The sequence below is a fragment of the Dendrobates tinctorius genome, unplaced genomic scaffold, assembly GCF_039654945.1.
Source record: "Dendrobates tinctorius isolate UK_male_01 unplaced genomic scaffold, ASM3965494v1 ptg000070l, whole genome shotgun sequence".
NCBI classification, from domain to species: Eukaryota; Metazoa; Chordata; class Amphibia; order Anura; family Dendrobatidae; genus Dendrobates; species Dendrobates tinctorius.
The window spans coordinates 21,105,948-21,130,153 of NW_027361738.1; the positions used below are offsets into that span (position 1 = coordinate 21,105,948).

The following is a 24,206-nucleotide window of genomic DNA, read 5'->3' on the forward strand; positions in this document are numbered from 1 at the left end:
TGGAACTACTGATCCCCTTATCCAACACCTGCTGCCGCTAATAACAGCGAGAGCAGGAGTGGCGGATGGTAGTATTCATCAGCCGCTTCTGCGCTGTAAATAAATAATTTTTTTAAAAAACAGCGTGGGTTCCCCTCTGTTTTTGCTAGCCAGCCAGGCAACCCTCAGCTGTCAACTTCAGCAAGGCTAGTTATCAAGAATAGAGGGGTCCCCATGCTGTTTTTTTTAATTAAAGAAATAATTTAAAAAAACAGCTTAGGGTCCCCCCCCCATTTTTGACAACTAGACTTGCTAAAGCAGACAGCTGGTGGCTGGTATTCTCAGGCTGGTAAGGGGCCATAGATATTGGTGCCCCCCCCCCAGCCTAAAAAATAGCAGCCCGCAGCTGCCTAGAAAAGGTACATCTGTTAGATGTGCCAATTCTGGCGATTTGCCCAGCTCTTCCCACTTGCCCTGTAGCGGTGGCAAGTGGGGTGATTGCAATAGCCCTGGTATGGGGCTATTCCGTTCACTGTTATTCACCCCCACGCAGTGTCCACAGCTGATTGCATAACCACAGACAACAGGTCTCGGGGATAACAGCTGCTTTACTTCAGCAGAACGGAGAGAAATAACATGGAGAAATGGATAACAGTTCACGTGGGGAATCCACGGCTGCTCTGGGTCACATCTTGAACCAGACTCCTCAGGAAACTTTCCAGAATCCTGTCTTTTCTCCACAGGGACTGGAGGTAGCTCCTCCCATTGAGCCTTGGTGACAGGGTCACCGACCATTAGAATAACTCTCAATTCTTGTATCTGATTTCACATTGTGAGAATATAAATCATGAATATATGAGATTAGTGAGTAATGGATTCATTTAAACCATATAACAGTAAAAGGATAACTTAGGGGCGAGTTGAAGTGTACAAAAGCTACTCACGGTCCAGGGTTACTTAAACGGCCATACCCAGTCTTGACCGGGTCACTACATAATAGTTGGGGGGGTTGATGTCACCTTTGTATTGTCAGGTGACATCAAGCTCCAAGGTTAGTAATGGAGAGGCGTGGCAAGCAATGGAAGTTCGGGCCCCCCATTCAAGTGAATGGGGTCCTGGTACTGTTCTGGTACCTGAAGTTTTTGTAACTGTTAGTCCGAAAACGCCGGACCCGAACATCCCATCTCTAGTTGAGAACAATAAATCGTAAAAATGATCAATGTAAATCAATATTAATGTCCCATGGAGGTCTGGATTAGTAATCATACTGAAAATCAAAGTGGAAAATCAAATTACAGGCTGATCCAACTTCAGTGGAAGTATCTCGAGACAAAGAAATGATGCTCAGTAGTGTGTGTGGCCTCCACATGTTTGTATGACCTCCCTACAATGCCTGAGCATGGCCCGATGAGGCGACGTATGTTCTGAGGGATCTCCACCAAGACCTGGATTAAAGCATCAGTCAACTAATGGACATTCTGTGGTGCTACGTGGATAGAAAGAGACTTGATGTTCCAGATGTGCTCGATTGGATTCAGGTCTGGTTAACGGGCAGGCCAGTCCATAGCATCAGTGCCTTCATCATGAAGGAACTGCAGCCTCACTTCAGCCACATGAGGCCTAGCATTGTCATGCATTAAAAGGAACCCAGGGCCCAGTGCACTTGAATATGGTCTCACATTGGGTCTGAGCATCTCATCCTGGTACCTAATGGACATCAAGGTACCTCTTTTTAGCACATGGAGGGCTGTGCGGCCCCCAAAGAAATGCCTCCCCACACCATTACTGACATGCTGGAGGATGTTGCAGGCAGCAAAACTTTGTCCAAGGCCTCTCCAGACTGTCACATCTGTCACATGTGCTCATTTTGAACCTGCTCTCATCCGTGAAGAGTACAGGGTCTGTAAGCACAACATTCACTTATCGATGTCGGGCCCTCATACCGCCCTCGTGGAGTTTTTTTGTGACAGTTTGAGCAGACACTTGCATGCTAGTGGCCTGTTGGAGGTCATTTTGCACTGCTCTGGCACTGCTCTTGTTCATCCTTGCACAAAGGATGAGGAATCGGTCTTGCTGCTGGCTTGTTGCCTTCCTATGGCCCCCTCCACGTCTCCTGGTGTACTGGCCTGTCTCCTGGTATCTACTCCATGCTCTGGGCAGTGTGCTGACAGACAAACCTACCCTTCTTGCCACAGCTCACATTGATGTGCCATCCTGGTTGAACTGCAACTTCTGTGGGTTGTAGACACCATCTCATGCTACTGTACCTCTAGGCTTGAGAGCAATAACAAAATGCACCTAAACAACAACCAAAAAGCATGAGAACAGAGAAGTGGTCTGTGGTCACTACCTGCAGAACCAATCCTTTATAGAGGTTTTGTTGCTAATTGCTTATCCTTACTACCTGTTGTCTGTTCCATTTGCACAACAGCAGGATAAATTTTTTCATAATTACAGTAGTGTTGCTTCATAACTGGACAGGTTGATTTGACAGAAGTGTGATTGACTTGGAGTTATACGGTGTTGTTTAAGTGTTCCCTTTATTTTTTGAGCAGCGTGTATAAGCCTGCATTCACAGATCTGTGGTTAGATGTCCAAGAAGTTTGGAACAACCTTCATGTAGCTTGAAGACGTTATGGCTGGGCACACCAAATAGTGGTTAGATTTAGTTTTCTTCTCCTTTGTTCATTCACTTTTCCTTTTTCTAATTTATAAAAATAAACTATTAACACTTCTAATTTTGAAAGCATTTTTACTTTGCAACATTAGATCCTGTGCAGCCAGCCAAGTTTTTCTACACCAAACCGTGCTTTTATGGACCATGCTTTGTGTCATTCTGGATGAGAAAAGAGCCTTCCCCAAACTGTTCCCTCAAAGGTGGAGCAATGCAGTTGTCCAAAATGTCCTTATATGTTGAAGCATTAAGATTTTACTTTACTGCAAACATTATTTCCCCCTTCACAGATAAGGTACTCCTAGTATTCACCAAGCCAAGACTTGACTTATCAGGCTGCCACATAGTGCCGCTGAGCACGTATGCACTGCTGCAGAGTCCAGTGGCTGACTGCTTACACCACTCTCTGACTGTTGGCATTGAGTTTGACGATGTAAGGCTTCCATACAGTTGCTTTGCCGTAGAAATCCATGTCATAAAGCTTCTGGAGCACAGTTTTGGTGCTGATATTAATGATAGAGGAGGTTTGGACTGTGCAGTCACTGATTTAGCAGAAAAACCTTTTCTCCAGGTGCAGAGAATGCTCCCTTGTGACCGTCACCTTCCTTGGTAAAAACAGATCCTCGGAGAGATATTTGTAATGTCCCCTTATATACTTATACATGGTTATTAGATCGCCCCTCAGTTGTCTTTTTTCTAGACTAAATAATCCTAATTTTGCTAATCTCTCTGGGTATTGTAGTTCCCCCATCCCCTTTATTAATTTTGTTGCCCTCCTTTGTACCCGTTCTAGTTCCATTATATCCTTCCTGAGCACCGGTGCCCAAAACTGTACACAGTACTCCATGTGCGGTCTAACCAGAGATTTGTACAGAGGCAGTATAATTGTCTCATCATGTGTATCCAGACCTCTTTTAATGCACCCCATGATCCTGTTTGCCTTGGCAGCCGCTGCCTGGCACTGGCTGCTCCAGGTAAGTTTATCATTAACTAGGATCCCCAAGATCGGTCAGAGATGCAACGTGTCAAGCTGCGTTTTCTGTATTGTTCAGTCTGACAGCTATGACCCTGTTCAATGGATGCTGGTGTTAGCTCTTCTGCTACTGCCTTGCATAATTTTAGTTAGAGGGTATTTGATGGTTTGGTACCTGGCTAACATATGACCTTAGATGTCTTGTGCTCACTCAGTGCCCTCTGCTACTATTAAAATCATCTGCAAGCTATAAGCCTAGACTGCAAATACGTAGGTTACCAGTCTAGTGAGGCATAGCGAGGTGCAGTTACCGAACTTCCAATAGGGAGAGATGAGGCCGAGCCATCTCCCATAGATATAAAGCACTCCAATCTCACCCAGCCAATCCAGTCGTTCTCTCAAAAAACATTGCTTTGAAGGGACACAAGAGGCATGCAGCAGGCTTCTGTCACTAGTGTGTCTCGTTCTCCTGGGAGATCTGGGGTTATAAAGTCATTACGTATTGTGAATCGCAGGTCATCCATGTAGCCTGTGTGTATCGTGTCCCATATTAAATGGATTTTGTTTCATTTGGTGCAGAGGAGGTTAAAGAGAACCTGTCAGCATTTTTGGCTGCTATAAGATGCGGCCACTGCCTTTCAGGGCTTACAATGCTGTAGATAAGCCCCCGATCCGACCTGAAATATAAGAAAAATAAGTTTTATTATATTCACCCGGTGGCGGTCTGGGTCTGGCTCATCCCATCTTCTTATGATGGCCACCCTCCTGCTTGCTTCATGGCTCCCTGGCAGCGCACTCCTTCACAGGCATACTTATCTGCATTGTTGAGGGCAAAGCAAAGTGCTGCAGTGCACAGGTGCCGGGAAAGATCAGAGAGACCCTGCGCACTGCAGGAATTTGCTCTGCCTTCAATAGGGCAGAGAAGTACGCCTGCGCAGGAGCGCAATGCCAAGGTGCCATGACACAAGCAGGAGAGCGGCATCGCTATAAGATGGGAGGCGCCGGACCCAGACCAGTGACACCCATTGAACCCGACCGCACCGAACCGCCCCCACGTTTGAGTATAATAAAACTTATTTTTCTTATCTTGCAGGTTGGATCGGAGGCTTATCTATAGCATTATAGAATGCTGTAGATAAGCCCTGAAAGACAGTGGCCGCATCTTATAGCGGCCAAAACAGCTGACAGGTTCTCTTTAATCACCCTTTCTATGCTGGTTAGAAGCAAGCAGCTTCATCTCGAAGACTGCTCCTGATCTGGTCATTCCCTCTCTCTGTAAAATCTGGCTTTTCCTCACTAGTGAATGTTCTACTTCCTGGTTCTCTGGAGTTCCTGTGCTGAGTTGGAGATTGTTTGTTGCTGCTGGAGATTGTTGTATGCTGTTTTTCGGTGGATGCATTTCTCCTTGTCCTATTTCTTTTTGGTTTGCACATTCCTATATTCCTCTTTGCCTTTGGAGAGTGTTTTTGTATGTTAGTGGCTTTTCTGTTATCCCTGTTTGTGTTATGTGTTGATTCACTAGCATTTTTGTCTCAGGCTTCCTGTGAGAGGGGTTGGAACAGCTTAGGATATAACAGGAGAACAGTAAGTCACGAGGCCCAAACCTCCTGACCTTCAAAGGTACCTTTGGGAACAGCGATAGTTAGGGCCCCTGTCCGAGGGACAGTGAAGGAGGGGCCATTTCCCTATCGCACGTAGTCGCATCGTGACTGCTTCTTTGGCAGCACCCAAAACATAGGACTCTCTTGTTGAATCCAGGACAATTGGGAGGAATGATTCTACTCCCTCTTTAGCTTGCTTTGCAGGTCTGCAACATTTGCTGCTGTTTCTAGCACTGAGAGGGGAGAGCAGTGTGTGGTTAGAGCTGCGTAGGAGCAGTGTGTGGTTAGAGCCGCGTAGGAGCAGTGTGTGGTTAGAGCCGCGTAGGAGCAGTGTGTGGTTAGAGCCGCGCAGGAGCAGTGTGTGGTTAGAGCTGCGCAGGAGCAGTGTGTGGTTAGAGCCGCGCAGGAGCAGTATGTGGTTAGAGCCCGCAGGAGCAGTGTGTGGTTAGAGCCGTGCAGGAGCAGTGTGTGGTTAGAGCCGCGCAGGAGCAGTGTGTGGTTAGAGCCGCGCAGGAGCAGTGTGTGGTTAGAGCCCGCAGGAGCAGTGTGTGGTTAGAGCCGCATAGGAGTAGTATGTGGTTAGAGCCGCGCAGGAGCAGTGTGTGGTTAGAGCCGCGCAGGAGCAGTGTGTGGTTAGAGCCGCGCAGGAGCAGTATGTGGTTAGAGCCGCGCAGGAGCAGTGTGTGGTAAGAGCCGCGCAGGAGCAGTGTGTGGTTAGAGCCGCGCAGGAGCAGTGTGTGGTTAGAGCCGCGCAGGAGCAGTGTGTGGTTAGAGCCGCGCAGGAGCAGTGTGTGGTTAGAGCCGCGCAGGAGCAGTGTGTGGTTAGAATCTAACGTATGTCAGAAGCAGCAGCACAGCCAGCTATGTACAATACCTCTGACTCTACAACTAAATAATAGTACATTTTTAATATAGGCTATTTAAAATTTGCTTTATTTTGAATTTAAAAGGCAAACAGCATAAACTTTATTGCAAAACTGTGCAGTCTTTAAGTAAATTATTTTTATTGTAATAGCTCTTATGCACATGGAAGAGCTGGACAGAAACTCACAGAGTGCCTATTGCCAAATGGGGTCCTACATGGTGCTGTATAGTTTAAAATATTGTCCCCTACAAATAACACTCTTGGGCAGAAAAGACTCTTAATATGGCACATTTTTTTTTCTGTCTGATGTTGTTTGAGGCATTACTACGCTCAGGTGCATGATTCCTTAAAGGGTTTGGACCAAGTTTGGAAGTTGTCCCCTGTCCATGGATAGGGGATAACTTCTTAATCGCTTGGGGTCCGATCATTGCGACCCCCACTGATTATGAGCACCGGTTCTCTGAAGAGTCATGTGTGATTGGAGCAGTAGTTGAACATGCGCATCTCTGCTCCATTCAATCTTAAAGGAAGTGATGGAGACCAGTTGAACACTGTGCTCTGCTATTTCTGGCAGTCCACAGAGAATGAGTGGAGCAGAGGTGTGTATGATCTACCACCGTGCCATTGACATGGGGCTCTGATTCTCAGGATCAGCGGTGGTCTGAATGGTCAGACCTCTCAGTGTTTGGAAAGTATCCACTATCCTGTGACTAGGGTGTAATATCAAGACTTGGTACAACCCCTTTAATAGAATGTTTATTAGCCCTTGTTTAAATGTGGCAATTATCTTATAACCGGTTTATCAGAAGGTTATTTTCCATCTGTTGGGCTAACCAGTAGTTAACTAGTTATGGTACTGCACAATTAGCAATTTACACTTTACCCTACAGATTGCCTAAAGGAATGTGAGATCATAAAAACAACTTATTAAAATGCTAAAATAACATGTCTATGAAATAGTGGAAAATTTTCACTCAAATTATTGCTGTTAAGTCTCGTATAGCTGAAAACGCTGTGTACTTTAGGTAATGAAAAGTCTAGACATTTTGGGGCCGAATTATCAAGTACTTTCAGCAGTGCTACTGAAACGCGTGAGTGGGCACATTGGCAAAGAGGAGCTGGCATTATAGGATTCCAACCCATTTGTGCACCTTTTAAAAATGTGCTGCAGGTGACAAGCAAAGATCGCAGACATCCTAAGGGCCAAGATCGTATATATTATCCAGTCGAAGGAATCCTTTGAAATGAGACTACCGTATGCACATTGGAAGCAAGACCGCCAGGTGTTCAGTGATGCAATTCAACAATTATGTTAAAATAACTTTTTTTTCCGTGCCAGTAAAAGCAGTCCGCCTTCAGCCTCCATCAGATGCCCAGCTGAAAATTCCACTATGTGCAAACCTTCTTAATGTAAAAAGCAGATCTCTACAAATGCTTTTTAATTCAATTATTTTAGCTATGCTTTAGGCTCATCTGAGTTACATATCTCTTTAGATGTGGCTTTCTTTACAGAAGTAGTCACTTAGCTAACAGAGGTTCACACAAATACTATCCTACCGCAATAAAGTGGCAGCCGACATTCTAGGACTTGTTGTCTTAGAATAACTACCGTAATTCTAATGTAAGATATTGTAATTGCAGGGTATTTATATGTACTGTATCTGTTTTTCCATTTGTATAGCAATTTGGACTTCTTATGCTTTTTTCACATTGGGGTCATTGCTTCATGTTCTACAGGATTTACTGTATGTTGGATCCATTATTAGCTAATACAGGGGCAGGCAATTAATTTTCCCAAGGGTCACATGAGATACTGAAACTGTTGTGGAGGGTTGAACCAACCGGTCGAAATTAATCCTGCTAATTATTGTTTTCGATTATTATTTATCCCTTGATATTGGTCAGAATTATGTCTGTTTGCTAGTTATTAATGCTAATACATGTTACGATAGGGCTTATTGTAACAGGTCTTGTTACCTGTAGCGACTAATCCAAACCATATAATTTACTGCTTTTTATAAACTTTAATTTATATAAAGCAAAACGTGATATAAATACTGCTCCTATTATTTAGCCTTTGTATTTTCACCAACAGCTCCTAATACAATATGATGTCATCACCCAGCCCCTCCAACAGTATGATGTTCCCACGTAGCCCGCTACACAGTGTGATGTCCCATCAAGCCTCAATACATGTTATGTCCCCACACAGCCCCCATTCAGAATGTCCCCAGACAGCGCCCTTGCGCAGTATTATGTCCTCACACAACCCCTTTACACAATATTATGTCCCCATACAGCCCCTTTACACAGTATTATGTCCTCACACAACCCTTTTACACAGTATTATGTCCCCACACAACCCCTTTACACAGTATTATGTCCCCACACAGCCCCTTTACATAGTATTATGTCCCCACACAACCCCATTACACAGTATTATGTCCCACACAACCCCTTTACACAGTATTATGTCCCCACACAGCTCCCTTGCGCAGTATTATGTCCCCACACAGCCCCTTTACACAGTATTATGTCCCCACACAACCCCTTTACACAGTATTATTTCCCCACACAACCCCTTTACACAGTATTATGTCCCCACACAACCCCTTTACATAGTATTATGTCCCCACACAACCCCTTTACACAGTATTATGTCCCACACAACCCCTTTACACAGTATTATGTCTCCACACAGCTCCCTTGCGCAGTATTATGTCCCCACACAGCCCCTTTACACAGTATTATGTCCCCACACAACCACTTTACACAGTATTATGTCCCCACACAGCCCCTTTACACAGTATTATGTCCCCACACAGCCCCTTTACATAGTATTATGTCCCCACACAACCCCATTGCACAGTATTATGTCCCTACACAACCCCTTTACACAGTATTACGTCCCCACACAGCTCCCTTGCACAGTATGATGTCTCCACACAGCAATCATGCACAATATTATGTATCCACATAAGACGTGGCCCTTGTTCTTGTCCAGCCAGTCACTGTTCTTGTCTAGCCTGTGGATTCTGGGCAGGAAAAGGCTAGAAACAGTGTTGCACTACATAGACGTCCCCCCACTAGACTTCTCAATGTCACCCCTATCTGCATCCTCAAGATGTAGACACCGTTGAATATGATGGCCGTTGGTTCCCACTTCCACTATTTAGCCTGTGCGTCTGAGTCTCAGCTCAGCCGGTATGATGACAGCTCTACATCCTAACCTAAGTACCCTCACTGCACAGCCCAAGTAGTTATATATTTTTTAATTGTCAGTCAGTACTTGGGGGATATTGTGGGGCTATCACAATGTGTGGGGGGCTGTGGAGGCATCATACTGTGTTGGGGAAACTGTGGGTCATCATAATGTGTGGGGGAACTGTGGGGCCGATAATAACAATTAGATGATTTTTATTTCTTCTTGGTGCAAATTTTTATAATTATCCTTCCATTTTTTACAACAAGCCAATTACACTATAAATTATAATGTAGTTTGCAAGTTGTTTTTTTTTACTACTATTCTATTTCTGTGGTTTTGGTTTATTAAACCACAACATGTTTTACATATAGGATCATTGTGTTTCTTTCACCTATTTATTTCATTAGGAACAAACTAGAGAGAAATCTGTAAAATAAAAAGCTGAGACATTGTCTCTTGAAGAAGGTTGTTAATAGTATCTTCTGGTCCCCAAGTATCTCCAACATGTAGAAGACTTGGGTGCTAAAAGTGAGGGACTCATGGTTACCCTCAAACCTGAGAAGTTTGAGTTATTACTCTCGTACCCTAAAAACTTGTGTGTTTTGGAGCAGAGCTGCTAACCACGCGTAAAATCTCTTTACACAAATGCACTTTTTCTTAAACCTCCTGCTTTTCCAGCCTTCAGACTGTCCCTTGTTATTAGACGTCTGTCTTATTTTTACAGACGTTTTCCTATCTGCAGGGATGCCACAGTGAAAAGCTGATTGTCTAACACAATATGACACCTAAAAGGGGCTTTCAGAAGTGGATGACCCCTTAAATGTAATAATAACAGTCCTGCTGTTTCAGCAGCTTTTCCTTGTCCAGCAGCCTGTATAAATGAACTTGACCGTTTATGAAGCCATCAAATAACTCCAATATTCTCATGATCTTAAGGGAGTTGTCCAGTTTCAAGTTAGAAGTTGGACACCCTCTTTTCAGGATTCCCATCCGTTGTTCAGAGTGGAGAGCTTTTACAAACAGCGTCTATCGCTCTGGAGGACCTGTCCTGCCCTTCATTACACAAGCAACTTGTAAAATGTAATTTCCCCTGTGGAGGCGCTGCAGGGAAATTGAAAACTTGCTATTAGATTTCTCTATAGGTTACATCACTGGGGGTCCCACTTAAGGGACACTTTAAAATCATTTTTTTGTGAAGGATTCCTTATAATAATTTGGGATTATCCAAAATGGAGAACCCCTTTAATTATCAAGATTATATTTATGGAGATTAAGTGGTTGCTACTTAAAGAGGATGTGTCAACTCTTGTGACAAATCTGTGTAAAAATCCCTGATATATCCATTCTGCATCATTTATCTTTCAAATTCTATTGTAACGTTCCTCTGCTATTCCTGCTGGAAACCTATGACTAAATGAACTGTCCCTCTCTCACAGTGTCTAATTTGTGCTAAAAGCATAAACTTTGTATGGATGCACCTGGTTGACTAGGGAAATAGTAATGCACATTTATACATACATTTCCAGCAGGAAGAACAGAGGAATAGCATTTAAGAAAAGATCATTGCTGTCTATGGAGCACCAGTAAAATGAACACATTATCATGAATATGCGGGTATCATATTATAGAGTAGGAGGAGCTGAGCGGATTGATATATACCGTAGTTTTGTGAGATAAGATTCAGTATAACCCGTGATTTAATCCTCTGCTGTTTCTGGGATTTTCGGTCCAGTGGGCGGTCCGATCAGTGACTGACAGCTTTTTTTGTATTAGTGTGTATAGAGAGACATCTGTCAGCCACTGATAGGACCACCCACTGGACCAAAATTCCCAGAACCAGCAGAGGGTAAATGCTGAAAAAATAGGATATAATGAATCTTTTCCCACTAAACTATATATTAACCTGCTCAGCTCCCCCTGCTCTTTAACATGGTGCCTACAGATTGGACTGCATTTTCATGATGACACATTCCCTTTAATGCCACAGCGCTTTACAGACATCATGATCACTTTCCCCATTGGGGCTCACAATCTAAATTCCCTATAATTATGTCTTTAGAGTATGGGAGAAAACCAGAGGAAACCCACACAAACACCTGATTGACTGAAGGCTTCCTAAATGTCCTAAAAATGACTTTTCTTGTGTATTGGCACACAGGTAAAACAGTCACTGCTGCTGGTATATAACAACAACAGACAGAATAATGATGTGGGTGTTATTCCATGTTTTATATTATGTGTAAGTTTTAGTGTTTTGTCTTTGACCAGGGGCTTCTGTGAACTTCTTGCTTAGAATGCAACGTCTGGAAAAGTATCCTCTGGACCTTTATTATCTGGTCGATGTCTCTGCTTCAATGGTTGCAAGCATCGAAAAGCTTAATGCCATTGGATCTGACCTGTCCCAGAAAATAGCGGACTTCTCTCATGACGTCAGGTTTGGATTTGGATCATTTGTGGAAAAGCCTGTATCACCATATATTAGCATTCATCCCGAGAGATTAAAGAATCCGTGCAGGTAGGTGGGGAAGTTCGCGGATACAGTGTATTCATTACAGGCTTTGAAGCCAATCTTGTGATTGATTGTGCATCAAAAATGAATAATCAAGCAGCTCTTAAATTAGCTTACTCAAATATCTATGGTTTTGTGTATAAAGCTCCCATGCAAAAAAAAACAAACGTTAGCCAGGCACCCCAAAGATGCACCAGTATCAAAACTGTCTTCTAGCAGTTGTATAACCTTTGACATTCTTTATTGTCTTATGACCCTTATCATCAAATAACCTTTGACATTTTTTAACACATAACAATTAAAGGAACTGTGCAGATGATATTTAGAAAAACGGTGTTACTGCTCCCGGGCGCTCTCATTCAGAACTTTGTGTGTCTCTATTAGTCTTTACTCCTTGGTCCCTCTTGATAATCATGAAACGACCACTCAGCCAATCACTGGCAGCAAACTTGATCCATCTCTGCTAGTGATCTAGTATGTGGCCGTTTCCTGTGTCCTTATAGGAACAAGTTGAGACCAGCAGGGATCCAGGATGTAACATATCAGGGTATCATAACGGGTATAAAAGTCATCCCACTGCGACCAAGTGTATCGGGACTGTCTTTTCCTCACTCTAGTATTAAGACCTTACCTTGTGTCCGCCAACCTCAATATGTTGAGGTTCAGACACCTGTCCATGGGAAGCTATTTAGATGAAATGCCTAGCTCAAAAAGTGGGAGCCACACCCAGTACAAAAAACTGCAGCAAAACCAAAGAAATGAGCCGGAGCATAAGTTTGTGTTTGTACAGTGTATAAGAGCACGTTCACACTGGTCATTTCATAGACAAAACCCAAGAAGAAAAAAGAAAATGAGAATATACAATGTAGTAAGTAAATGGTAATAGTCCGTATAAATAAGATAGAGTGTTTAGTTAACACTTTGATAATGGAGAAAAAAACAAAAATGCCATCCCATCGCAACAAAATTAACCCAATCGGGAACTCCCTATCTTGATACCAGGGTATTAGTAAATTGAGTATCACAATTTTTTTTTGTTAAATGAATAAACTTTTAAAGAGAATCTGTCAGCTATATATACACACTCAGGGACAGGGAGATGCTTGATGTAGGGGCAGAGAACCTTATTCCAGCAATCTATCAGGGATGTGTCACTTGCTCAGCAGTTTACTGTTGTTGCATTACAATGAGTGTTTTATCAGCAGGAAATTATCACTGCAGGACTAGGTGTCACATGCCAGATAGTCCAGCTAATCTGTGTGACCCTGCCCTAACCACTGATTGGTTAGATTGATGACAATGTACAGAGGAAGCTGCCAATCAGATGTGTGAGTGGAGTTCTACATAGATCAGCCTTTATGGCACTGCTACATCAACAGCAGAGAAAATAGAGATTTTGTCAAAATAAGGGTGGTTTCACATTAGCGCTTTTTAAGCGCACGCACGGCCGGGGGTAGCTCCGCCCCCGAGCCGGCTCTCTGCCCGGCGTGCCCGCCCCTTGCTTGTAGCGCCGCCTCCTAGCGCACAGCGGCGCCTGCGATCGGCGCACCCTATCTTTAGCATAGGGTGCGCAGATCGTGCGCAGGCCGTGCGCTAGTTGCGCTTTGACCTGTGCTGCGCACTTTTGACGGTGCGCCGTGCGCGCCAAAATCAAACTTTTCGGATTTTGGCGCGCACGGCGCACCGTCAAAAGTGCGCAGCGCAGGTCAAAGCGCAACTAGCGCACGGCCTGCGCACGATCTGCGCACCCTATGCTAAAGATAGGGTGCGCCGATCGCAGGCGCCGCTGTGCGCTAGGAGGCGGCGCTACAAGCAAGGGGCGGGCACGCCGGGCAGAGAGCCGGCTCGGGGGCGAAGCTACCCCCGGCCGTGCGTGCGCTTAAAAAGCGCTAATGTGAAACCACCCTAATACCAAGCCGTCCAGTAAGTGATGCATCTTGGGAATCAGGGTCTCAGCCCCTACATCATAATTCCTGTCATGTTGACAGGTTCCCTTTAAATGGAGATCCCTTCCAGTGTGTTCTGGGAATTTAGCCACAAACTAAAGGTTTAATGTTTGTTCCTATTAAAGGTAACTTTCATCCCATTCTCATCTTGTCTAGCTGGTCAATATTTTGCATCCATTGACATGCCCTGAGAGTTTTTGTAGTAACCTTGTGACCATTATTTCTTTCCAGCGTCTATGAGAAGGACTGCATGCCACCTCATGGATTCATTCATGTGCTTTCCTTAACAAGCAATATCACACAATTCAAGCAAATTGTTAGTAAGCAAAAAATTGCCGGGAATTTAGACAACCCAGAAGGTGCGTTTGATGCTATGCTGCAGGCAGCAGTTTGCCATGTGAGTATGTGTTATTAAATGTTATTTATGTCATATCTATTCATGCACCAGCATCAGCCAGGGTCCGAAACATTCAATGTCAGGCTCACAGCATTTTTTTTATTTTAACTGTATGTTGAATTTGGGGTTTGAAAGGATTATATGGAAAAAACTTAAAACCTGGCATCTGGTGATATGTCCTTCTGATAATCATGTGGATGGCTGGAACGTATCAGTATGTACAGGACCCAAAACCGGACAACGGAGAAATGTTGGAAAATAGAGTTCAGCAAAAAGATTTCGTGACACCGTGACCACTGAACCAGAGCCCCCAGCGTCACTTCTGATTGGTAGGCCGACCATGACGTCCTCATCGCGGCGTGTCACGGTCATGATGTCAGGCAAATCCAAATTGAAAGAAGCGCTGGGTTGCTGGCAGGTAGGAGGCGGTCCGCAGGGACATGGATTGTGTCTGCTGGAATGGGATCCTGCAATTCTTTTTGTTAAACTCTTGGAGAATTCAAGCCATTGTTCATGTGTATAGGAGGAAATTTTTGTGATGACTGGGGGAGATGCTATCGATCAGGGGTTTGGAGGTCCCGAGTCGCTGATGTAAAGTCCCGAGTCTCTGATGCAAAAAGGTTGTCCACTTCTTTTACATTAATGCCCTATCCTTACGATAAGGCATCATTGTCTGATCAGCTGGGGTCCGACACCCGGCACCCCCACTGATCAGCTGTTATCAGTGGTGGCAGCAGCTGCTGGCTGGATGTACTTACTTACGGAGGTCGGCCATCTACTTGTAGTTGCTAGGGCTTGTTACTGCACGTTCCATTAATTACGAGGCAGATGAGCAGTACCCTGCGGCTCCACAAGTAAGTACTACCGCCAACAATAACAGCTGATCGGCGGGGGTGCCAGGTGTCGGACCCCGGGCATCAATGTAAAAGTTGTGGACAACCACTTTCAATAGAGAGCTGAAAAGCCATACATCCGGGTCCATTCATTGTCTTCGGTACTGATGAAGATAGCCGAGCCTCAGCTGCCTCACAGGCTCATAGACTTATGGAAGGATAGCATTCATGTGTGACCATAAGAAATTCAAATGGGAGACACAGGACTTTGATCTCCTGATCGATGGAGGTCCAAGTAGTGGGGTTTCTAATGCTTAGACATTTATTATCTATCTTAAATTATTAGTTGATTAGCCTGAGATCATGCAGACTATTAGAGCAGAGATAGCAAAGGACCTCAGAAACAGATGGAAAAAAAATATTAACAGGAGTTTGCCAACCTTGCATGTATTTGTATTTGGGATTAAAAATCGTTTTTACAACTGGGTTTCTTTAAAAAGTTTGCTCTGTTTTGCTCTTTGTTTCCAAGCACATTCAGCTTCTTTGTGGTGTTTGGTCATAAATCAGCTGAAAGTAACTCAGAAAGAGACATATAAAAGAGTTACAGACTCTTAGTCAGACTGTCACATCAGGCTCACTGATAAATTCTCAGTCAACTCATTCTACAGCTAGCAATAGACAGAGCAGCTCAGAGGCTACTGAAGGCAAGCACTTCAGCATTTTTAATCTACCCCAATTGCTTAAAAGATTTTTTAGACAAAAGATTGACCAGCCATTGGGAACACCATGTAATGCTAAACAGTTATAATACATATGGTGACAGGTACACCTTCATGCACTTTGGTTGGCTGGATTAAAGGGAATCTGTCAGCAGGTTTTGCTATGGAATCTGATGACAGCAGGAAATGGAAGCTAAAACACAGAATTCGGGGTTGTGTCACTTGTGAAAGTGATTAACGTTGCCAGACTTGTCCAGCAATGCTCCTTCCTGTGATAAGCAGCTCACTGTCTATGGACTTTGCACACAGAGAGCCTGGTGTCGGCGGGGTTAGCTTTCTCAGCTCTGCATCATTCTAAATCTAAAATCTCTGATTACGTCAGAAGTGCTGCATCAAGCAATTTAAGTGAGACATCCTTGAATTCAGCTTCTCTTTGCCTACATTATGCTGCTCTCAGATGAGGTACCAAAAACCTGCTGACAAATTCCCTTTAAGAGCTACATGGTTGTGCATATAGTGGTGGCATTCCCAACCATAGTATTGTCAGTGCTGGAAGCATGAACAGGGAGGCAATAAGGGATAAACTGGGATGGTCCCAGTATTTATGAAATGTGAAACAGCTACAGTATAAATACCCCCCTTATTCCACGTGGTATTAGAGAAGACTATCACATAAAGCGCCACCTTCTGGTCAGTAGATGTTTTGTAAAATGCTTTCCTATCACTTTGAAGTACAAAAACTCATGACTCAGACTTAGAGAAGAAGAATCTGTTTATTTTGGCAGCAAAAAGTATCAAATAAAATAGTAGATTCTCTATCTTCTCATTTTTTAGTCTATTTTTTTAATGTCCTTTTCTCCTTAAGTGGCTTCTCTTACAACTTAATCCACATGGAGTGCCAAATTCATTATCCCAAATCTCAGTTTAATATCTAAGATGAGCAGCAAGTCCCTTTCTAACGTTGACGCCGATGCTGTTGTGTATACTCGTCACTTCTTCATCCAGATCTGTGGATGTAGGGTCCACGTGACGTCATACATAGGGTCACATGACAATAACAAAAGCTTTCTTCCACGTCTATCCCATCTTCGATGTTCCGATTTGACACTTTATAGATATAAATGGTTAAGATAGGCGATCTCTCTATGTCACTCATCTCTAGATTAAAGGCAATCCCAATTTTTATGGCATTTCCTTTTATGTTTCAGAAAGAAATTGGCTGGCGGAAAGAAGCAAAGCGCTTGATTATATTGATGACAGATCAAACTTCTCATTTAGCACTTGACAGTAAATTAGCCGGGATCGTGTCCCCGAATGATGGAAACTGTCATCTCAAAGACAACGTTTACACCAGAGCGTCAGATATGGTAAGGACCTGTACAAAAGGAGTAATCGGCCGGTGGAAGAAGGGCTCATTATTGTAATCTTCTTTCCTAGCGCAAGTGATTCAAGTGATCAGAAAGGTTGTGAGGAAGAGGGAATTGCACGCACGTGTGGCTGACATCCTCAGAAGATTTTACATTAATTGGGCTACATGCTTAGCTTTGTATACACTGGCAGCTTGTCATGACTACTTCTGGTAAATGTACCTCACACATATTTAAAGCAGCCTGCCTTGTTCTCAGAGGAGATAATGGCATCAGAAATTATTTTCTAATAATTAAGTATATATGATTATATATTACTTAAAATAATTAAGTAATATGCAATTAAACGATTGTCACCACTGTAATACTATGATAGGGTATTCTTACATATCAGTATTGCAGCATTTGTAGGAATTAAAGACTCTTTAAAGAGACCCTGTCTGCAGCAACATACTAAAGAGCTGGGAGCGGTGTGCATGTGTGTGTGTGTGTGTGTGTGTGTGTGTGTGTGTCAATATATATACACAGTCATGGCCAAAACTGTTGGCACCCTTGAGATTGTTCCAGAAAATGAAGTATTTCTTCTAGAAAAAATGGAGCAGAAAAAATTGTTAGCACCCTCAGTTTAATATTTGGTTGCACACCCTTTGGAATAAATAACCGCAGTGAATCGCTTCCTATAACCATCTTCAAGCTTCTTACACCTCTCAATTGGAATTTTGGACCACTCTTATTTTGCAAACTGCTCCAGGTCTCTCATATGTGAAGGCACCTTCTCCTAACAGCAATTTTAAGATCTCTCCAAAGGTGTTCAATGAGATTTAGATCTGGACTCATTGCTGACCACTTTAGAACTCTTCAGCACTTTGTTTCTATCCACTTCTGGGTGCTTCTTGAAGTATGTTTGGGGTCATTGTCCTGCTGGAAGACTCATGACCTTGAGCGAAAACCCACCTTTCTGACACTGAGCACTACATTGTCACCCGAATTCCTTTGGTATTCTTCAAATTTCATGATGTCTTGCATACAGTCAAGGCACACAGTGCCAGAGGCAGCAAAACAACCCCCAACCATCTTTGTACCGCCAGCATATTTGACTGTAGGTACTGTGTTCTTTTCCTTGTAGGTCTCATTCTGTTTTCGGTAAACAGTAGAATGATGTTCTTTACCAAAAAGCTCTATCTTGATCTCATATGTCCATAAGACTCTTTCCCAGAAGGATTTTGGCTTACTCATGTACATTTTGGAAAGCTGCAGTCTAGCTTTTTTTGTCTCTGTGTCAGCAGTGGGGTCCTCCTGGGTTTCCTTCCATAGCGTTTCATTTCATTCAAATGTCAACAGATAATTTGTGCTGACACTGATGCACCCTGGGCCTGCAGAAAAGCTTGAATTTCTTTGGAACTTGAGTGGTGCTGCTTATCCACCATCCAGACTATCCTGCGTTGCAACCTTTCATCAGTTTTTCTCCGTCGTCATCGTCATTAGCTACAGTGCCATGGGTTGTAAACGTCTTGATTTTGTTGCGCACCATGGACAAAGGAACATCAAGATGTCAAGAAATAGACTTGTAACCTTGAGACTGTTGACATTTCTTAACAATATTGGTTCTCAAGTCCTCAGACAGTTCTCTTCTCCTCTTTCTGTTCTCCAGCTAAGTGTGGCACCCACAAACACACAATGCAAAGACTGAGTCAACTTCTCCCATTTTATATAGTTTCAAGTGTAATTTTCATATTGCCCACACCTGTTACTTGCCACAGATGAGTTTCATCTAACATCTATCAACATGTCATCAGTATTGGACTGCAATTGAGCTGATCTGCTAAGAGTGGTCGCGAAATAGTGTGATGAAATAGTGGTATTCCTCTCGGTCACACTGTTATATCCGGACAATGATGGTGCTACTACAGCTGATCGATGGGGGTTTCTGGGTTTTACCCACGACCATTGACCATAAGAATTCCTGCTTATTGTTGGCTAAGGAGTCAAATGAGAGGTTTGAGCCTCTGATTGAAAGCTTTCTCTGTATGAGAGTGAATACAGAAATGCCTCTCAATAACTGCAAGACCTCCCACTGGACTCTTAAGATCAGAGTGAACAAGGATTTAAATCACTAAATTGCAGGCTACCCTAAGTATTTTTGCACACAAATATCCAGATATAGTTACGTTTACCTTAAAGAGAACCTGTTATTGGGATTATCCATGTTAGGCCCACGAATCAAAGTAGCAAATGGCATACAATGCGACATTCTAATGAACCTCGGCTCCAGCTCTGCTGCGAGCGTGAACCAATTGTCAGTGCACTGTGATCCGATCCGCTAGCATGAGAGAATCGGAGCAGAGGCGCGGAAGAGCCGGAGAAATTAATTTCTCCATCTCCTCCATTGCCTGTCTTGTCGTATATTCGGATGACATCTTATATGGGTGTGTGTGAGATGAGTCACACTACCAATTGGCTATGAACATAAGGATGAGTGACCTCATGGAGATCAACATCCAACACTGCGGAGACACCATCACATGTTTCTCAACGCAGTGATCTAGAGCAATGCCCCCATCCCTTATGGGAAATATGCAAAAGCATGTAAATCAACAGCCGCGGAGACACCATCACATGTTTCTCAACGCAAGCAATGACTAGCCAGGTCTTTCCCCGGGAAGGAACAACCACGGGAAGGGCAGTCTCCAATGAAGGAAACCACCTATGCCAAAACGTGGTATCCATCCACAGACAGCTGTTTCGGGGTATTGCCCCTCATCAGTGTGGAGTAGGAAACTGGCTAGTAGGAGCAATGCCTAGTGAAAGGCTATGAACATAAGGATGAGTGACCTCATGGAGATCAACATCCAACACTGCGGAGACACCATCACATGTTTCTCAACGCAGTGATCTAGAGCAATGCCCCCATCCCTTATGGGAAATATGCAAAAGCATGTAAATCAACAGCTGCGGAGACACCATCACATGTTTCTCAACGCAAGCAATGACTAGCCAGGTCTTTCCCCGGGAAGGAACAACCACGGGAAGGGCAGTCTCCAATGAAGGAAACCACCTATGCCAAAACATGGTATCCATCCACAGACAGCTGTTTCGGGGTATTGCCCCTCATCAGTGTGGAGTAGGAAACTGGCTAGTAGGAGCAATGCCTAGTGAAAGGCTATGAACATAAGGATGAGTGACCTCATGGAGATCAACATCCAACACTGCGGAGACACCATCACATGTTTCTCAACGCAGTGATCTAGAGCAATGCCCCCATCCCTTATGGGAAATATGCAAAAGCATGTAAATCAACAGCCGCGGAGACACCATCACATGTTTCTCAACGCAAGCAATGACTAGCCAGGTCTTTCCCTGGGAAGGAACAACCACGGGAAGGGCAGTCTCCAATGAAGGAAACCACCTATGCCAAAACATGGTATCCATCCACAGACAGCTGTTTCGGGGTATTGCCCCTCATCAGTGTGGAGTAGGAAACTGGCTAGTAGGAGCAATGCCTAGTGAAAGGCTATGAACATAAGGATGAGTGACCTCATGGAGATCAACATCCAACACTGCGGAGACACCATCACATGTTTCTCAACGCAGTGATCTAGAGCAATGCCCCCATCCCTTATGGGAAATATGCAAAAGCATGTAAATCAACAGCCGCGGAGACACCATCACATGTTTCTCAACGCAAGCAATGACTAGCCAGTCTCCTACTCCACACTGATGAGGGGCAATACCCCGAAACAGCTGTCTGTGGATGGATACCATGTTTTGGCATAGATGGTTTCCTTCATTGGAGACTGCCCTTCCCGTGGTTGTTCCTTCCCGGGGAAAGACCTGGCTAGTCATTGCTTGCGTTGAGAAACATGTGATGGTGTCTCCGCAGCTGTTGATTTACATGCTTTTGCATATTTCCCATAAGGGATGGGGGCATTGCTCTAGATCACTGCGTTGAGAAACGTGATGGTGTCTCCGCAGTGTTGGATGTTGATCTCCATGAGATACAGGAAAGATGTATATCTTTGTACCGTGTTAGCCAGTAGATAGAAAAATATTCAGGATTGAGAGTCCTCAGTAGTTGATACCTTTTAATGGCTAACTGAAAAGATGGTAATACATTGCAAGCTTTCGAGACTACTCAGGTCTCTTCATCAGGCTAGACTAATACAAAATCTGAAGTCACATATTTTTGCACAATACAGCCTAGAAAAAATGCAATAGATAAGACAAGTGACGTGAAGCAGAACTATCAATATGGGAGATCAACATCCAACACTGCGGAGACACCATCACATGTTTCTCAACGCAGTGATCTAGAGCAATGCCCCCATCCCTTATGGGAAATATGCAAAAGCATGTAAATCAACAGCCGCGGAGACACCATCACATGTTTCTCAACGCAGCTGTTGATTTACATGCTTTTGCATATTTCCCATAAGGGATGGGGGCATTGCTCTAGATCACTGCGTTGAGAAACATGTGATGGTGTCTCCGCAGTGTTGGATGTTGATCTCCATGAGGTCACTCATCCTTATGTTCATAGCCTTTCACTAGGCATTGCTCCTACTAGCCAGTTTCCTACTCCACACTGATGAGGGGCAATACCCCGAAACAGCTGTCTGTGGATGGATACCATGTTTTGGCATAGGTGGTTTCCTTCATTGGAGACTGCCCTTCCCGTGGTTGTTCCTTCCCGGGGAAAGACCTGGCTAGTCATTGCTTGCGTTGAGAAACATGTGATGGTGTCTCCGCGGCTGTTGATTTACATGCTTTTGCATATTTCCCATAAGGGATGGGGGCATTGCTCTAGATCACTGCGTTGAGAAACATGTGATGGTGTCTCCGCAGTGTTGGATGTTGATCTCCATGAGGTCACTCATCCTTATGTTCATAGCCTTTCACTAGGCATTGCTCCTACTAGCCAGTTTCCTACTCCACACTGATGAGGGGCAATACCCCGAAACAGCTGTCTGTGGATGGATACCATGTTTTGGCATAGGTGGTTTCCTTCATTGGAGACTGCCCTTCCCGTGGTTGTTCCTTCCCGGGGAAAGACGTGGCTAGTCATTGCTTGCGTTGAGAAACATGTGATGGTGTCTCCGCGGCTGTTGATTTACACTACCAATTGGAGCATGTGATTATATATAGAATATTAAATTCTCTCATGCTGAATCAGCATGAGAAAATAATTGTAGATGTGAGCTGTCCCATAGAATAACATTGATCCAAGTGCTATGCAATGTTTTATCGCATAGCACTTGGCCGTGTTATACACTCGTGTCCCCCCAGCCTTAAACTAAAGATGTATGCAAAATGGCGCCATCAAGCTGATTTAATAGATACCTTGGGCAGCCTCTCTGCTGCCTGTGGTGCTTGTAATTTCTTCCTCAAATTTATGATGGCTCCGTCCTAGCTGTGGGCAGTACTTTTAAGATTGATCTGTTGGCAAGCTTCAGGGAAATGTTGCCAGCGGTGTTCAGTAAAATGGCACCAATGACAGAGCATGAACAGAATGAGATTTCGGCTCGTCATGTAGCCAAGATTTAAATCTGCTCATGCGCTGCTACCAGCACCGTTTTCATGACACCCACCACCAGATTTATCTCAGCAAGTGCCACCCACCAGCACAAAATTTAGTCCATTTGCACACTGTGCTTTGAGTTTTAGTATTTTGATCTTTGTTGACCGATCTTGGATTTGCCTTTGATGTGCCATTACCCCAGCCCCTTTGTCTTTATCTTTTTCCGCTACCTTCTTGGAATTCTGAACCCGGACTACGCCTTTGCCTAATCCCTCTGTTTTGATGTACCTTCCCGGTTTTTGACCTTGGACTCCTTAACTTCCCCACCACAGTGTAACCCATTGTAACATGAGAGTAAAGGGGGCTTTACATATAGGGATATTGCTAGCAATATCGCTAAAGCGTCACCGATTTTGTGACGCAGCAGCGATATTGCTAGCGATATCGTTATATGTGACACTTACCTCCGACCGGCTCCCCCGCTGGCTATCGTTGATCGCGCGAGATCGGCCTGGTCCATTTCTCGTTGTCGGCTTCCTGCTGGCGCCGACGAGTGATGCGTAGACGCGGGCAGAGAACATCAACATCGCCGCGTCTGACAGGTAAGTAACGACCGCTGCTGCGTCGCTGCATCACTAGTGAGCTCTGCCTGTTTGGCAGCTCAGTAGCGACCATTTAGCGATGCACCAGCGATCCTGACCGGGTTATATCGTGGTCGGGATCGCTGGTGCATCGCTAAATGTAACAGGGCCCTTAGCTTGTGTGCGATTTTGTAATGCTAGTTATCTTAAGTGAGATAAACTTCTGTGACAAGTTATCAAAATGGGGCGTTATTTGTCAAGATAAACTCTTACATGTGTGTATAAACTTGCTTGGTTTTTTTTCTGTATAACATACTGGCCAGAGATTGGGCAGCTTTTTTGAAGTAACAGGTTCCCTTTAAAGCATGTCTACCATGTTATCTACTTGCAGACTATCCATAGACTTTAAACATCAAGTTGGTCCACATTTTACTCTTCAGTGATGTTGTAAAACATCATTTCAAAGAAAGCAGCTGCAGAAAATGAGCCAGCCATCAGACATAGCCGGGCGAGAAGGCAGAGATGGTTTATTACCATCTCTGCCTCCTGATTGCAGTGTACACAGTAATGAACGCTGAGTATACAATCCTTCAGGCCAAATGATAATGTGAGTTGACTGTGATGGAGCAGAAGCTGCTGAATCCTAGCAGACCCAGTTTAGCTGTGCTGTTAAAGCAAAAGGCTGAGTTTATGCAGTATCTGGGGCTAATATACCAGCCCGAGATACAGTGGAAACCAGCAAATTAAACATGTATTTAAATATTGATATGTCCCACCCCCCTTGCGGGTACTCTGAGATTTCTGTGCGGAATTTCCCCTAGACTTTCATTAGGTAAAAAACACACTTCTGTATTTAGTTCGTTTCCGCAGCAGAAACACAGCAAAAATGCATGAAATCCTAAGTGTGTCAATAAAGTTTTGTCAAAGCAAAAAAGCAGGAAGTACAAAAAGCAAAGCAGCGTTATTTACAGCACTTGTAAAGGTATTTCATGAGCTGATGAACACAGACAGGTATTTATATATGTAGAATGGTAATGCAATG

The 24,206-nt window shown here is 44.0% G+C and overlaps 1 protein-coding gene across 3 annotated transcripts in view; it reads left to right on the forward strand.

Moving 5' to 3' along the window:
- Window positions 1-24,206, forward strand: part of ITGB8 (integrin subunit beta 8) — a 208,234-nt gene that overhangs the window by 79,084 nt on the left and 104,944 nt on the right. For all 3 annotated transcript variants that reach the window (XM_073581448.1, XM_073581449.1, XM_073581450.1), the window contains exons 4-6: window positions 11,566-11,812; window positions 13,984-14,149; window positions 16,910-17,068. In XM_073581448.1, coding sequence (XP_073437549.1) covers window positions 11,566-11,812; window positions 13,984-14,149; window positions 16,910-17,068 — 572 coding nt within the window. The remainder of the gene's footprint in view (window positions 1-11,565; window positions 11,813-13,983; window positions 14,150-16,909; window positions 17,069-24,206) is intronic.